The 18,383-nt window shown below is 40.0% G+C and overlaps 1 protein-coding gene and 1 long non-coding RNA gene across 2 annotated transcripts; both read right to left on the minus strand.

Moving 5' to 3' along the window:
* Positions 1-10,864: 10,864 nt before the first annotated feature.
* On the minus strand, positions 10,865-13,584 carry LOC121629808. Its single transcript, XM_041969605.1, has 3 exons — positions 12,922-13,584; positions 11,710-11,827; positions 10,865-11,617 (listed from the first exon to the last, which is right to left on the minus strand). The coding sequence occupies exons 1-3, from the start codon at positions 12,987-12,989 to the stop codon at positions 10,865-10,867; spliced, it is 939 nt and encodes a 312-aa protein (XP_041825539.1). The 5' UTR covers positions 12,990-13,584.
* Positions 13,585-17,039: 3,455 nt separating this feature from the next.
* On the minus strand, positions 17,040-17,708 carry LOC121629534. Its single transcript, XR_006008387.1, has 3 exons — positions 17,635-17,708; positions 17,441-17,484; positions 17,040-17,118 (listed from the first exon to the last, which is right to left on the minus strand). It is a non-coding gene; the product is annotated as an uncharacterized LOC121629534 (long non-coding RNA).
* Between the last annotated feature and the right edge of the window lie 675 nt (positions 17,709-18,383).

Below are 18,383 nucleotides of genomic sequence, written 5' to 3' on the forward strand. Positions count from 1 at the left end.
TTTCAATAAACAAGCATGAGACAAACATGAAACCTAAACAGTGAAGCAGCAACATGCCTGGATATCGTTTCTGATTACAGCACGTCTTTATCTGCAGTGTTAATAAATCCGTTAAAGCACTTGCAAAATCATGCTTTCTTTGTTCATTTGGACATATTGTCTCTTGCATTCGCGTACTATGTCGGTTTTACAGCGAGAGGAGGAGCCGCAGACACAGAGAGAAGCTGAGCGAAATGACGCTAACAGATAGCGCACTCCCGCGGCCGTATAATCAAGTTTTGGCAGACATTCATTTTAGGACACAACACCTGGCAAACGACTTGTATGTTGGAGAGCGCGAGCTGCGGCCGGGTCTCCTTCGTGACATAATAGAACGTTTTTGCCACCAGTTGCATACACCAGCTTCTTCGAGCACAACACAGAAACAAGTAGGCCTACCTGGCTCTTAGTTTCTGGCACCAGCTCCCAAAAAGCTTGCCGTCTCCACCCCTTCTATCCATGCCCAGCGCCATGTGGTTCTAAGGTCGTTGTCAATTAGGACGTCATTCTCTGGCTTCATGAATTTACTCTCCATTTTTTAAAAAATATGTTCGGTGAAACAACCATCGGCTTGGATGCTGCGTTCAAGACCACTCGGAGATGACGTTCACGCTACGTGGAATTTCTGACTTTAACATTGTTCATTGTTTAATTCATTTTCTACAATTCAGAGTCAATTCAGAGTCTCAACCACTTTATACACAGTTAACATTTTTTTTTGTTTGTTTTTTTCCCCTGAATCATAGTGAAAAGCCGGAGATCCGGCACGGCGCCGGAATACTTTAAGTCCTGAATATATCACAAAAAATGCTAAAAGAATCTAGTTGGAGTCTAGTAAATAGTGATTCACGGTCTTTGTCTAATCTCAGTCTGAGACTTGGCACTTGTCGTTAGATGTGAGCAGGTGTGAGCTGGTAGTTTTCTAGAGTCTTTTCCAAATCCTTTTAAAGTCGTCTGATGTAAGCATAACTCATCAAACATCTTATTACTTAAACAGTAATAATACTTGATAACTTTTTAAATATGTCATTACTTAAGTACCTTAAAAATCACTGAATACCTTATTACAAAATCTATGGAGGGCAGAGTCCCACTTGAAATGCATACAAGTGATTTCTACGGCCTCTGGTTTGCATTTTGAAGCCACCACTTCCTGCACAGCATCTGATGACTGCAGTCCTCCACATGGCCAGGTAACGACACTGTGCTTTCAGCTGCACGCCAGCCTGTGGAAAGCAAGTGAGATACAAAGAAAAGAAAAATCAACTACACACTAAAATGGAAAGGCTTGTAAATAACCATTCATTACAGTAATGCTATTTTCAAAAGATGATACCTGATGAGTGTCACCTTTCATCGTGGCCATGTGATTTCACTCAACATCTGCAAGCAAGTCTGAGGCAGGACGTACCATCTGAAATGAATGAGACCAAATCTGGATTGAAACCGCTTTAAATCTACTTCTTAAGGGTAATAAATACTTTTTATGACATTATCTTGGACCTAAGACAGCCAAACACTCCCCATCTTACATAAAACATAAAAAATGACACAGGTATAGAACACTTCATAAGTCAATCATAAATAGTGACATTTATAATGTAGATGGCATGTCATTTCTCCTCTGCTCGGGTGGTGCTCGGCCCTGATGTGGTGAGACTGCCACCAGCTGGCAGAGAGCATCAGCTACTGGCCAACACCATGTTATACAGATTATACATTTACTCTCCCCACAATTTACGTTATCTACACTTAAGTGATTCAATATACGTGTATGTAAAGGACTGCAGTAATATTCTGTGATGCATGGATATACCACCGTAGCACTAACCATGAACGAGTCCTACGTTTGCATCTGTATGTGGGATTTGAATCCCTGTACTGTCATTCACACTCATGCTGTTTCCAATGAGTTTGCAGTTTTGCGCTGGTCTAAGTGACCGCTGTACTAGCAGTTCATGCCTGTTAGGAAGCTACTACTCTGTAGTCATGAGGCCTTTTTGCAGAGAGACACAGACCCATCAGGATGTCATGTAATACAGTGATCTGTGACAGAGACGGTTTCTAACAAGAACAAGTACTTCCATCTGATAACCGATATCTCCAGAATATTAGTATACTGACCGAGTTACTTAGACACAGTTTTGGATGTGTAGTCAACACAGTGTACGCAGAGCAGAGACAACCTCCGGGACAACGTACTGCTTCAAATGAAAAATCCAATTTGATCATTTTTGCTTTAACCCTTGACAGGACTGAAGTCGTCAGATCATTTTAATATGGTCATAAAACATTTTATTAGCTACATATAGAATGAAGATGCATACTTTGAGGGAATATGTAAATTGTGATACACTGAAGAGAAAACATTAAGTCCTTTATCATTTTTAAGGAAAATTAATTAACATTAGTTCCTAATATTTTAAAGTCATAGTAACAAGCTTTAACCAGTCTCTTTTAGATCAGTGTTTCCTCTCAAGATATTTTTCTTGAAAATGCTTCAATGAATTCAAACAATTCAGACGACCTGACGAGAAACAGAAGATAGTTTCTTTTACTGTCCATGCACCAACAAGACGACTGTGGAAGCATGCAGCTGAATGTTGATGTATAAATGTTGTAATATGTAGTCCAAATATGGACATAATTTAAATGTACTGCATGAAAAACAGCTGACAGTGTGTCAAGTTTACATACATTTCGTGCAGAGTCAATTCAGAGTCTCAACCACTTTATACAGTTAACATTTTTTTGTTGTTTGTTTTTTTTTTTAATCATAGTGAAAAGCCGGAATACTTTAAGCCCTGTTCTCACCAAGATAGTATAAATCAGCTGTTCGTGGTCCTTCGTTAGCTGAGTCTCGCAACGTCTGAACTCCTGCAGCCAGCTGATCATCTGGGCTTCCTGTGGGAGGAGACAGACCCTGAACCATGCCTGAAACACAAAGCTGCGCCTCACCATGTACTTTCATCTCCGGATCGGTCAGTTGGTGCTTCAGCAGCTCATCATCTCCGGCGTCCCCCTTCAGACACACAGAGGCCAATCAGGTCACGTGCTTTGATTAGTGAAAACCTCAGATTTTTCACGCGCTGTGACGTCACAGTACAGTCAGATAATCATGAACTCTGTTCATTTATAATTATTTAAAAAACAAAACTGAATGTCCTGATATTGACAAACATCATAAACACGTAAACAATGATGTCGTTTTCAACTACATTATTTAACTTCATAGTGCCATTCTGGAAAATCCAGAAACATCATTACTTTATCACCCCTGCCAACTCTCACACGTTTCAGTGGCTTTTCTGATGCCACACCTCCCATTTCTCACGTTGAAATACACATCAAGTGCAACGCCCGTGTTCTGTCAGATCAGCATACATAGTGCAAACTGCCCCTAACCCGCATGCGTATTAACGTAATGTGTGCTACTGTGATGCATTCCGAGTTAAGGGAAACTCTGGGTTTTCGGTTTCACAAAGCGAGTTCAGTGTAACTCTGAGTCAGTTACCACAGCAACAGACTTGGTAAAGCTAACATGCTCGCTGGCAGGTTTTCTTCTACTAACCGGAGTTTCTCCTCTTTAGCTGCAGACTGAAGGAAGTGTTTGACATGGCGTGCCCTTTTCTTGAAGAGCCAGTTGACATCGAAGGACAAGACACTGCAGATATCGATGTGGTGGAAAGGGTGATCAGACCCTGCCTGGATGTTTTATCATTCCCTCACTGTGCTGAGCGTTACTTCGTTTTTTTCCCAAAGGGAGTTTTCTTTATAACGTCGGTGATGCTGAGCATATTTCAAAGGCAGCAGTCTGTCGGACAGCGAGAACTGTCACTCTTACACTGAAACCTTTGCTCTACACTTTAGTGGTGTTTCCAAATCACAGACCAACAAGATACAAAGAACACATCAGTTAATCTGATATATTTTAGGGTTTCCAGGTGTGATTGGCTGCATAGATGGACTCAGGTTCCTATCACAGCTCCTTCAGTAGATGAAGGAGATTATGTGAATAGGAAGTCTTTCCACAGCTATAATGTGCAGGTAAATCGTAGCCTTTAGAATCCCAGATACTTCACATTACAGCTACTTCAGCTAATTACTGTTCTGTCCTTTGAAGATGAGATGCAGCCACATCGTCAGTAACGTGGAAGCAAAGTGGTCTGGGTCTGTGACGACCCTCCAGTCTTTCCTGAGTGTACACAGAGCGCTAGATCTGCCCGTGGTGAGTTATTTACATTAAAATCAATATTTTGTTCGACCTATCACAACTAAAAATGTAATATTGTGTCCTGTATTATAGGAGAGTTTGATGGTTACCTGCTGGGTGACAGAGGGTACCCCTGCCAGCCGTATTTGCTGACCCCTGATCCTGAGCCCGGCTTGGCTCACTGCAGGACTCCAGCCGGGGCAGAGATGACTATTGGGATGCTTAAGGCCCGCCTCCAGTGCCTTCGTAGGCTCAGAGCGGCCCCAGATAGGGCATGTGACATTATTGTGGCATGTGTTGTTCTCCACAACATCGCCACAATGAGAGGAGCAACGTCCGACTCAGCCACTGAATGCAGCTGATGATGAAGATCCTGACCCCCTGCTGAAGCACAAGATGGAAGAGCAGTCAGAGACACGACATGCCACCATCTCTCTGAGTGATGCATCAAGACATAAAGAAATAAAGACATAAATACATTATGCTGTTTGTTTTATGAAGTCTGATTAACTGATAGATGTTATTTCAAGTTGTAAAACCTCTACAGTCTATAATCTTTCAAGCTGGAATCTTTAAACTTGATCATGTTTTAATACTCTTTCCCTACACTGGAACTTTAGTTATTGCATTTAATCTATTTTAGTTTAGCTTTTCTTTCTGTCTTTATTGAATTCATTTCATTTCTTTTAATCTTTGTTTTTTTAATGCACTTGTTTTGTTTTCTGCACCCTGCTGGAATGTTTTATGCAAAGCACTTTGAATTATCTTGTACATGAAATGTGCTGTACAAATAAATTTGCCTTGTCTACGGGTCTCTCTGAACCCTCCCTCTCGGTGGCGGCTGACAAGGTGTCTTCATCCTCCTGTAACGCAAATCAAATGACTGCATGTTCTACTCTACCCCATCATTAAAAATCTGTGGAGTATGAAGAGTACGTACAACTGCATGGAGGTGTATTATGGCAGAGGGCTCCACCAGACAGATTACACCATCTGCAACTGGTAGAAAATGAAGATTAAACCAGTTACAATTATAACCCCAGCTAGGAAAGTAGCCAGCCTAATTAAAGTCTAGTTTTAACACATCACAATTCATCAAATATACAACTGTTACCTTAAAATAAATTCCATCTGAAGGACCACTTAGAATAAAAAAAGAAACTACCATCAGTCACAAAGAACTGTCCTACAAGAAGACCAGCCATGTTGTGTCTGAGATGGATGTGTGTGCATCACTGGTGGCCCTAGCACGTCACAGGCACACACTGGGCATGGTGTGGCCTCAACACAGCTGGCAGACACCTGGCTAGATGCTGCCTCAACCTTTAAAAGACAAGAATTGGACAACAAAATCATTACATACCAACATAACATTTCCACATTAAACTACCCACAAAGCCACAGGAAAATATACACAGATCATAAACATGAAAACAAGGTTCACTGACACCAACTTTGGGGGAAAAGGACAACGTTCTTCATAACAAAAAGCAAAATAAATAAAATCAAATCAGGGAATTGTAGAACCTTGGACATAACATAAAACATTCACACACACACACACAGCCTATCAATAATAAAACCTGTAAAAACATATACTGTATAATAGCAAAAATAAATAACATTCATAGCTACAAAGCTTTACATAACATAACAACAAAGTACTTCTTTAACTACAACTGTTAACACGGGAGCAAACAGGAAGAGCATTAGGCGAGCCTGTGACAAAATGGTCGTCACAGACGATATTCAAAGCTTCGCCATGAGCACAACCACCAAACAAGAGACCAACGCAATTAAATAAATTCTTAAACCATTTCCATTCACAGTTGTAGCCAATTATATCAGTAAACAACTTGAAATCACTGCATTACATTTATGCTACCAACCGTAATCACAACGCGGAAGAAAACTCCAGACTAGACACAATACATAGATTTATTAATCACGAAAACATCAAACAGGCATGTAACTAAGCTGGCGACATATAACTAAACTAACCGTCCGCCTACGTTACAAATTATGTATTAAAAATAAATATATTCTAACTACAGTAACTCCTCTAATATAGCGACGCTACAATTCTGACTTAACAGCGATAAAATTAAGTTACTAAGTGACCAACTAACCGCAACACAGCCAACTAAACTACACCACAATACGTAAAATACATATGTACTGATTTATTAAGCCAGCCCGAGTTTACAGCACTCAGTACAAACATGTACATTTGCTGTTGTGTTGTTTTAAGAAACCCCCCCATAGTTTAGCAGACATGAAAACAACATCACATTTACATCAGCAAACTACTTTTGAATAAAACTTACCTCTTCTCACTTAAAGTACGCAACAAAAGAAATAATCCACCAAAAGAAAAATAAATTCTCTTTTGAGAAAAAACGTTTGTCTCTCCCGCAACAAACTAAAGCAGCAACCGTTACAACACTCTGCCAAATCTGTTCAAATTTTTTTCAACCAATCCCTGTCCACTAGGAAAAAAAATACCCCGCGGCTATTGGACACGCTAACGTGACGTCACCACGTTAGCCCCGCAGTGCCTGACGGGAAATGTTGGACTACCTTGAGCGCATTTTCATACATTTTAGTAAACATAGACAGTTCTACAAATAAATATCCTTCAACACCGCTTTAAAATTAACCTGTATAAATAACTAATACTCTGCTTCTTCATATTTTGCAAAATCAATTCTAACAAGACTTATTTTAATACCACTTCGTTCTTTATGCAGAAAACTACTATACCGTAGCATGGTGACGTCATCCATTCGCTACAGACAGCCACAGCGCTGCCATCTGCTAACAAAAACAAATACCACATTCTACGAGACTGCTTTTGGGGAACGCTGCTGGAATCATGTCTCCACCCATCTTTCCTATTCAAATATATATTACATACTAGTTAAATATGTACTTGTTCAAAGTATTCAAACCCCTTAAGCCCGACGGATCCACCAGTCGGTCGAACAGGTGTAAACACAAGTTCACGTGTGTAAAAAAAATTACTTTAGTGATGTAAGGACATTTTATTTATAATTTGTCTCAAAGAAGAATCCCTAACACCACTAAATCAACTCTTCAAGTGCATTTGGTCAACAAAGTATTTGTTTAAAAACAACTTCAAAATAAGTATACAAGAAACAACAGCGCCACCATTACGAGTAACACCCTAAACAAAATGCACCCCAACATATTGGGTATCAAATGAAACTAGAAAAGCTGCAATTTCATATGATACCAAGCATAAAAAGATATTCGCCAAGCACCTCACGTCAGTCTCAAAACAAACACAAAGCTAACCTTTGCATATCACAGCTAGCCTTATCAGATAGCATGTTTATCACCAAATACACCAAATCCCAAAGCTATTCTCACAAACAGCGATATTTTTTATTTCCTTACCTTTTCGTGGTCATTTTCAGACTATCCACACTGTTCTTCAACCAAAATTCACAGCATAGTAATCCATAATGTGAAACTGCATCATGCGCTAACGTTTACTTTCATTCACAGCCATTTTGTTGTGGGTCTTGGCAGTGTCAATAAAGTTTAATCAAATTCTTCACCTGCGAGCTTTTCTATGGAGGACGTAAAGTGACACAATGAATTAATTAAATATATCATTCAATAATTACTTAAATGTGTCATTAAATAATTAAAATGATAATTAAATACATAAATGTGTAATTAAATAATTAAAATGATAATTAAATACATAAATGTGTAATTAAATTATTAAAATGATAATTAAATACATAAATGTGTAATTAAATGATTAAAATGATAATTAAATACATAAATGTGTAATTAAATGTATCATTAATTAATTAAAATACAAATTAATATATGTAAAAACATATATAATTATTTCACTATTTAATTAATTATTTATCTATTTCATTATTTCACTATTTAATTAATTATTTATCTATTTAATTAATTATTTCATTATTAAATTAATTTTTTATCTATTTCATTATTTCACTATTTAATTAATTATTCATCTATGTAATTAATTATTTCATGGTCCACTGCCATAATCATTAATTTATTTTATCTGTCAGCCTAGCCCATCAAACTCAGTGGGCGGGGCTAACCAGCGCATGTAGCGAGGAAAGCAGAGAATATGTTGAAGTTGTTGGACTCATTTAGTCACTTTCCGACCAAAATATTGACCACAGAGTGACTGAAAGTTTAGAAGTACTCCACAGCTTCTCTGGTACCATGATACAACAAGCAGAACACACAGGGACCGGGACGTTTGGAGTTTGACCCGACGGCAGTTCTGGAGAACCAAGTAGAAGTTCTGTTTAGAGATTCCACGATCAAACCCGCTGCTTCTCTCAGCAGCTCCTTCACGTCACATACTGTCCAACATTCTGCGTTAATAAAAGTTTGTTCTATGGGTTTGTTTAACAGAGTATCTGAACCAACGTAGAGGTGAATAACGCCACACAGTGTATTGAAATGTGTTCACTAGCTCTGCATTGATCCATTATCTGGAATGTATTTGTCTTGACTTGTGGAAAGAGCAACCAATCAGGCGTCAGGACCCGCCCACTGAGTTTGATGGGCAAGGTTGACAGATAAAATAAATTCATGATTTTGGCAGTGGCAGAGCGTCAAAACAAATACATTCCAGATAATGGATCAATGCAGAGCTAGTGAACACATTCCAATACACTGTGTGGCGTTATTCACCTCTACGTTGGTTTAGATACTCTATTAAACAAACCCACAGACCAAAATTTTAATAGCAACCGCCAAAAATCAGGCAACGTGTGAGGTGGAGAAAATTTCAGGGGCTATACCACTGGCGGACAGTGCCTTTGGCAAAGTTCAAGAAGGAAGTGTCCTCTCCTATCTCCTCCCAGCATGGAGCCCACCTAAAACGTGTTTGCATTCCACTGCAACACCACGACCATCTGTACCTCCCTCCAATTACTTCTTGGGCCCCACCAAGTGCTGCTTTGTACTGAGCCATCATCAGCAACTCCACATGATGTCTCTGGAAACATCACATGACATGGCCCACCGAACTGAGGAGAGCACAAGGCAGCAAAGCTCTCTGCAGGAATGGCACCTCTTAAGGAGGCTGCGTGCGACATCCTCTAGATTTAGGTATGTGCACTTTTCACCCAACAGGATATATAGTTGTAAACAAACATGATGATCCTGTCGGAATAAGAAACTGTGTTAAATATGATTTTGTTTTTAAAACTTTGCCTTCATATAAACATCTTTTTCAGAAACCGCAGCCTAGCAGACCTTATGCATTTTGGTTTTAATAATAGTATAGTGTTTATATATATATATATATATATATATAATTGTACTGTTTAATTATATACTGTTTATCCATGTGATGTGCTTCAGAGAAGTTTGCCATGTGAGAGGACAGTCATCGGCAGAAAGCTTGGCCGTTCGAATCTCCCGGTCAGGCTACAAAACTGCCGACATGAAGAGAGGCCTCGAGCTGGAGCCTAAGGCAATAGAGGAGTATTGTCTGGCGAGGGACGTCAACCACTACCCATGTGGCTTCATCATTCATCCCGATGCTCCGTGGCTTGGGGCTTCACCAGATGGTCTGATCTACGACCCAAAAGCTGAACCTGCATTTGGACTGGTAGAGGTGAAGTGTCCTCATGTCAGAAGCTATGTGGACTGCACTTACCTCAGGGTCTCTGATGACATACTTCAGTTAAAAAAATCACATGCCTACTACTGGCAGGTGCAGGGGCAACTTTTATTAAGTGGATTTGAATGGTGCGACTTTGTAGTCTACACTGAGGATGACCTGTTCATTCAGAGGATTTACAGGGATGATGAAGTTCTACAAGCTATAAAAGAGAAAACTGATTATGATGCTTGCACTGCTTGTAAACAGAGGTGGGTAGTAACGTGGTACATTTACTCCATTACATTAACTTGGGTAAGTTTTTACAAAAAATGTACTTTTTATAGTAGTTTTAAAATGGTGTGCTTTTTACTTTCACTGAATTATACTTATAAATTAACACTACTTTTACTCCATTACAATTGCATGCATTCCACTCGTTGCTTCTATTTTTTGGCCATTTATTAATATGAATCAGTTTTGTTACACGACTTCCACATGACCATCTCAGAAAACAAACATACTGTGCTGGTGGCTACGTCAGTTTTATGAAGACTGTTTTAATGTGATGGATGTTTTATTCATGTTCATTTTTTTTCATCACTGTTTCAGTTATTGATTTTTAGTTAAAAAGAATATATCTGATGTTGTTGTCAGTATTTTAGTAGTTTTTTTCAATAAGTACTTTTTAGTCTAACTAGAGTAATTATTTGGATGACTAGCTTTGACTTTTACTTGAGTCATATTTTTCTCATGTAACAGTACTATTATTTCAGAATTTTTGGCTTCTCTACCCACCTGTGCTTGTAAATAACAAACAAACACAAAACAATTAAAATTCCACCGTTTGTGTCCCAAAGGAAGGCTGTGAGATCGCCTTTTTTATTGCATCAAAATGTTTAAAACAGCAATAACAATATCACATTCAATGACTAACTATTCTACAATAATCACTTGCAATGTCAGATTTGATTGTTCTACTTTGCCCAAGCCTTAACCAAGGGGCCATTTTCGTAGTTCAGCAGGAGACATGCAACAACGTACAGCTGATTAATGTTACCAAACATATTCAAAGGAATGACTGAATCCAATAACTTGTGTTCTTTCAATCTTCGAATCACACGCTCCACATGCACTCTTAGGTGTGCGATTGCCTGCGTTTCCCTGACCTCACTCTCAGGCATTTGATGTCTTCCTGAAAGAAATGCAGGTCTGTACATCTTACAGGGCACACAGTTGTCCATCAGGAAGCCTCTGTCCACCATGATCGCTGAGTCTGGACGGAGAAGCTTGCAAAGACCTGATTCCACAAACAGCTGCTTGTCTCTGATCGAACCAGCATAGAGGGGAGAAACAAAGGTCACTGGACCATGTGGTGCTATACCAATCATTCCTTTCAGGGTGCAGTGGGACTTGTAGTTTGAGTAGACCTCACTCTGTAGCAAGGGAGAAGAAGGGGTTTGGCACCTCAGCTCAGTGCAGTCCAGAACCACAGTGGTGTCAGCATAGTCTCTGAACTCTACAGGTAGGTACTCCCGGATCCTCTCTTGTGTCATCCAGATTCTCTGTGCACCCAGGACAGAAAGCAAAAAATTGCTCCATGTGAGAATTATTCTGCTCACAGTAGATTGGTGGATTTGATAGCGGTCAGCCAGGTCCCTCTGCTTCAGTACAAGGGCCGGGTAGTTCAGGAACAGGAACATCTCATCTATTGGGTGTAGAGCCTGTCCCTGTGAAATACACAAGATAAGAAATAAATGGTTGGCTGTACTACTTTATTGTGCTCTAGTTGGAAAATCACATAATTACAAATAAGGCCTACCGTGGGAGCACTCAGTCGTCCAGCATCATCAGTAGTTAAGCTGGTCGCTCGGACCATGTATTTCAGTGATGGTTGAATGACCTGCCAAAACCGCATCAGGTGGTCATAAGATGCAAACCTGGAAACAGATGGAGACCTAACTTCACCTGAGGGACATTCCATTTTGTTTTATTCATTATTTTGAAAATTACCATAAGCAGGATAAATGTTAACCAAACTACATTAGTCAGATATTCAGTCATTTTTTTCCCCACACGCTGTGTAAATTTTTTTTAGATAGACATTTATTTATGCCTCAGTGGGGTAATTCATAGTGCTGTAGACAGCTGTACAATTTCACAGTAAACAAGTAAAACAAATATGAATAGATAAACAAGTTGTGTATACAAATATATATATATATACACACAACTACAATATAAATACATCAACACTGCTGTGAACAGGCCTAATTGTGGAGTCTGACAGCAGAGGGGAGGAAGGACCTGCTGTATCTCTCCATTGATGATGCTTTTGGTGTTCTTGACCTTCATCTGCGATCTGAAGTAAACCTTCCTGCTACAAGCAACCACCTGTTAGACCGGGGTCTTATTAATTTGTATTTCAGAATACGTTTTTAATTTCCATGTTCATGGAGTCTAACAAGTAAACCAGTCTATCCAAATATAAGAAGACGACCCCTCATTTCCCCTTGATGTTTCACTCTCAGCAGATATCTGCATCTGATCATCCACCTGGCTGCTTACTACCTGCAGATTCTACAGGTGAAGCTCCTGCAAACTTCAGTTATACTGAGGGGTTACCTTATGAAATAAATGCTTAACATTTTCACAGTACAGGGCAGCCCCTTTCACCCTGCTGCTGTCAGACCTTACAATCAGACCTGCTCACAGTCGACAACATGTAAGCTAGATGTTTACAGTAAGCAATAAGCAGAAAGCAATATACCATCTCCTGTGCTATAACTCAGCTCTTTATTTTCACCAATATAAAAAATAAAATAATGGAGCTCCTCTTGTGACACTGTATTATCATCATCATCATCAACAACATTATTATTATTAAGAAGAATAGACTATGCATTATGTAGCGTGGCTATGTATTATTATTATTATTGTCATTGCTGTTATCGTTATTATTATCACTTTATTTCTAAAGAGGGGCTCCATGTAACTGGTCTAAAAGTAGAAGATAACTAACAAATGTACTTACCGGGTGAAAAAACGAATGTCCACATCGGACCCATCAAATCGCTGTATCCCGAAACGTGACAGGAACATCTGCTCCAGCTGCTGCCTTAGTGGAGCGACTTCCTCTCGTAGCCTCTGCTTTTCCTCCAGCACACTGTCCACAACGGCAGGATCCGGACCCACGCAGTAGTCGTGATCGTGTGCACAATCTGGTTCCCCAGTTTCCACATTCTCTGGTTCTCTAGCTGTGCGTTCCCACACAGAAAGTCTTCTCTCACCAAGAGAAAAGTTGTTCCACGGAAATAAAAGTGGAACGGCGCCGGGTCTCAGCGCCTCCTCTTGCCTTCCTTACTCGGCTCTTTGACATCTTGCGCTGTAAAGTGTCGACTGCATACACGGGTGTGTGGAGTGATGATGAGATTATCCCTTCTGATGTTCACCATCCATCTCTTCCGTTGTTGATCATCCGAGGGAAACGTGTGGAAACTGATGGTTGAATTGTATTTAGCTGACGAGGTAACAATGGAACACAGCAGTGTTCAGCTGTCCACCTTTCACGCCGCTGAAACTTGTGTTCCTGCTTCATCTCACGTTATATATTATACCATTATAGTAATACACTCTTCTATAAACAACTATACTACCTGTTGTCTCGAATATGAACAATATCTTATTCCTTTGTTTCCCTCAGTGTTCAAATCTACAGCCACAACGTTACCATAGCTTTAACCGGAAGCGTTTTTACTGGCGTGTCGTGAACCGGAAGTCAAAAAAACAGCAGTATAGCTGGTTCAGTATAGCTAATATATCAATTATTAAAAAATAAAAAACTATTGGACTGACCCTTTGGACTTTCTGAAAAGATAATGTTTTCTATTGCCACCCACAGATATAGCAGCGTATCTGGAATACAAGCTGGACACTTGAATGGCTCCTGTCATGCTCCGTGGTACGGGGCCCAGCTTTCCCAGCTGCCCTGAAGGCATCTTCCCCTCATTCATTCATGATTGCTGATGCGCTCCACCTGCGCTGAGCGCTTTATATACCTGCTGGTGACAACTCTTCCCTGCCAGGTCGTCTTGGTTCATCTCTGTACGTATCCAGCCTTTGTATTTCTGCCTGTCTGTCGTTGACCCTCTTGCCTGGATTTGGATTTCGCCTCTGCCTGCCCCCTGTCTGGTGCTTGTGCTTGTTTGGATCTTCTGACTCACTGACCTCTGGAAATTATTACAGGACTGAGATATCGGATCACAGACTCTACTTTCCTTGCCCCACCGCAGATTCTCTGGATTCCCCGCTGTCTGCCTTGTCAGCAGTCCGACCTGTGGTTTGTAAACCGTCTTCTAACCTCTCCTCTGCTCAGCAGCCTTTTCCCCCAGTCAGTGTGATGAATCTGCAGTGAGAGTGTGTGTGATGTGTTTGTGTCTGCAGTCAGTGTGATGAATCTGCAGTGAGAGTGTGTGTGATGTGTTTGTGTCTGCAGTCAGTGTGATGAATCTGCAGTGAGAGTGTGTGTGATGTGTTTGTGTCTGCAGTCAGTGTGATGAATCTGCAGTGAGAGTGTGTGTGATGTGTTTGTGTCTGCAGTCAGTGTGATGAATCTGCAGTGAGAGTGTGTGTGATGTGTTTGTGTCTGCAGTCAGTGTGATGAATCTGCAGTGAGAGTGTGTGTGATGTGTTTGTGTCTGCAGTCAGTGTGATGAATCTGCAGTGAGAGTGTGTGTGATGTGTTTGTGTCTGCAGTCAGTGTGATGAATCTGCAGTGAGAGTGTGTGTGATGTGTTTGTGTCTGCAGACAGTGTGATGAATCTGCAGTGAGAGTGTGTGTGATGTGTTTCTGTCTGCAGTCAGTGTGATGAATCTGCAGTGAGAGTGTGTGTGATGTGTTTCCTGCTTTAGTTTCTGCTTAATGATTTCTGTGTTGCAGGAAATCCTCACAGCGTATTCGCGGTCTGTCAGGCTCGAGGTGGTGGACACCAGACATCCTCCAGCTCTGCTTCATCCTCCCTCTCCTCCTCTTTCTCCTCCCCCTCATCTTCCTATTCCTCCTCCTTCTCCTCATCTTTCTTCTCCTATTCATTCTCCTGCTGTTTCTCCTTTATCTTGCCCTCCTCCTCTTTCTAGTGTTTCTTCTTTTATCTGTTCTCTTCCTCTTTCTCCTTTTCCTGCTCCCCCTTCTCCTCCTCTTTCTCCCCCTCCTCTTCTTACTGTTTCTCCTCCTCCTCCTCCTTTTCTTACTGTTTCTTCTCCTCCTCCTCCTCCTTTTCTTACTGTTTCTTCTCCTCCTCCTCCTCCTTTTCTTACTGTTTCTCCTCCTCCTTTTCTTACTGTTTCTCCTCCTCTTACTATTCATTCTCCTCTTGCTCCTTTTCCTCCTTCTACTATTTCCTCTTTTATCACTCCTCTTCCTTCTCCTGCTCCCACCACCTCCTCCTCCTCCTTTTCTTACTATCCCCCCCCCCCTCCTCCTCAGGTAGGTGCTGACAGTGAGGAACAGGTGAGAGTGGAGGGAACTGACAGATGTTCATTCTACTTTATCCATAAAGATGCTGATCAATGATGAAGATTTCACAACAACTGGAGCTAAATTCATTAAAATAAATCAATAAGCACATCGCTTCACCAGCGCTGAGGAGGCGGAAAACTTCATTAACAGACACGGTCAAAACGGGTGAACGACTTCGAATATTCGTCCGAATATTTTCGACTGGGGCTATTGCAGTATGGTTATTACTTTCTTTTTATGGTTACAAAATGTATTAGAATTATAAGTTGGAATATAAAGGGGTGTGGAAGTCCTGCTAAAAGAGGGAAGATAATGGCGTATCTTAAGCATCACAAAGCAGATATTGCATTCATTCAAGAGTCTCATTTCGGCGCAGAAGAAGCTATGAAATTGAAATTTGGATGGGTGGGGCATGTTTTTCATAGCTCCTTCTCCAGCAGACGTAATGGGGTAACTATATTGATACACAAGAATCTCAACTTTACTTTAATTAAACAAATGAAAGATAGTGAGGGTAGAATGATTTGTCTTCAGGCCAACATAAATGGTGCAACCCAGTCTCACTCTAAATCGTGTAATACCTACGTTTGTCCACAGGGCAAAACGTAGGTATTTCACAAAAAGGGCTCTGAAATTGTACCATGGTTACGTTTCATTTTCTTAGTCATTTCTATGGGCGTACTTTGGGTCACGTGACTGCCGAGTTTCTACCCGGCGTGAACTAAAAACATGGCGGACATCCCTTCTAATTTTGTTGGAAAATGCTATATTTTAAGATCGATTGTGGCTTTAACCTCGTTTTGATAGCTTTTCTAGCGACAAATGAACACTTTGTTTTTTTCATAGTATCCATTCGGTTTATTTACACAATTAGTAGTTTTTTTTTTTTTTTTTTTTTTTTTTTTTTTTCCTTTTACAATCCTTCAACGAAATTGTAGGAATACTACGTTTCGGATTGTTGCTACAGTGGTTGCTACGGACGCTATTAACAACAAACCGGAAGAAATGTAAATGGTGCGTCAAAGACTGAGTTCCTCTTCAACCTGGTTACATTTAACCACAAATCTGCTTAAGCTACTATCCATTAAATAATTTGAAAAAGATAGCTATTAAAAAAAAAAAAAAAAAAAAAAAAAAAAAAAAAAAAAAAATTAAACAAATCAAAGTATTTAGCCACAATACAAACTATAGAGTTTTAGAATCTTTGTATTATATTTACACACTATTAATACATAGTTTGTCATTTGATTTAATGAGCCAAATCTTTTAAGACAGGTTTCATTAGACCAATAAACTACGTTCCCATACAACACATTCATTTATGCCTAATTTGTCTTTATATATTATACTGGTAGGTCTATGTAATTCATTTTCCTGAATTTTAGCTGTTTATATTTTTATTCATATGTTTGTATTAATACTGCTACAATTTTCTTTTCCTTCTGGGGTAGATCAATCATTCAATCTTCCTATTTGTTAGTATGAATGCATGTATTGCAGTACAACATCTGGATCACACCTTTTCAAATGTTTTTATTTTATTACAAAAGATTACAAGACCCACCATCAACACCAACAATAATAATAATGGATAATAAATTAACAAAATATTATAAAAAAGGAACAGGACAGCAGCCCACAGAATACTGAAGGTAGCTGTTTTAGTTCTTTGTATTCTCCTTTGCCACCCACTGTGGAGGCCACGTCTTCCCACTGCAATAAATGTAAAGAAGATTCAATGACAACATGACAGTAAAAGACACTGAGCTGCAGTGGGCTTCAGTTTGTAGCTCATATTCACTTTAACATGCTCACAGTTATGACTAATTTGCTCACAGTCTTATGGTGATGATTTCACTGAGGTTTTTATATACACTCAAGCTATAAATGCAATTTAAAATAAGTTTATACAAATAAACAGCACAGAAGCATTCAACAATAAATACCTTACAACTTCCATTGCATGAATAATAAAAGTTTCAATTTAAAGACTATTTTTTTTTTATAAAATTAAAAGAAGGGAAATCATACCTACCACATGGAACATGGTTCCCACTCCACCAGCTCTATTTGTTTCCCCTGAAAAATATTTTAAAATGTTTACTGCTATAAGCAATCACACTGTCAGAGGACTTTAGAGCTGTGGTGCATTAAAATCCACTAAATACATTCAGACTAAAGGTATATATTCACATTACATTTTTACTTTAAATAATAACAAAGGAGAACCTTCTGGATTTTTGTCTTTAAAACTTGCTTCACCGGGTAATACTCGTCCTTTCCCCCGACGATATGGCTGCAATCTGAAAGAACAAAAAGTGTCACGGTGGTTGCCTATAGTCGGGATCTCCCAGCTGTCCCTGAAGGCATCCTTCCTCCAGTGCGCTCCTGATTATTGATGCGCTCCACCTGCGCTGCGTGCTTTATATACCAGTGCACAACACCACTCCTTTGCCAGATCGTCTTGGTTAAGTCCCTGCACGTTTCCAGCCCTGATTTCTGCCTGCCTGCCTGTTTTTGATCTCCGACCCGTTTCTGACCTGGATATCCGGATTTTTTTTTTTTGCCTGTCCCCTGTCTGGTAACTCTGATCTTTCTGTTATTTGACCCAGCTGATAATCTGACCCTTGGACTGTCTGGATTTGGATTTTGGATTTGGATGTGGATTTGGATCTTGGATTAACGCAACCTGTTTCTCTCTCCCTTCCGCTGGAGGAACCATCCGGACCCCCTCCCCTTCTTTGAACATATACCCAACTCAAAGTCTCAGTTTAACCATTATCTTCCCTTGCTAACCCATCCTGTTTCAGCAGCCCCGACAGACGCAGCGGATCTCCTCACTGTTATTGCAGTACAGGAATTCTGCCGGCTCGCTCCAATTTCTCCCGCCGGTACGTAATCATCTGTATTCATAAATCCCCATTTTGTCACCTGTTCTCACCTTGGCTCTCCTATTCCCGCAGGCTAGCGGGCTACGA

This window comes from Melanotaenia boesemani, chromosome 19 (genome assembly GCF_017639745.1).
Source record: "Melanotaenia boesemani isolate fMelBoe1 chromosome 19, fMelBoe1.pri, whole genome shotgun sequence".
Lineage (NCBI taxonomy): Eukaryota > Metazoa > Chordata > Actinopteri > Atheriniformes > Melanotaeniidae > Melanotaenia > Melanotaenia boesemani.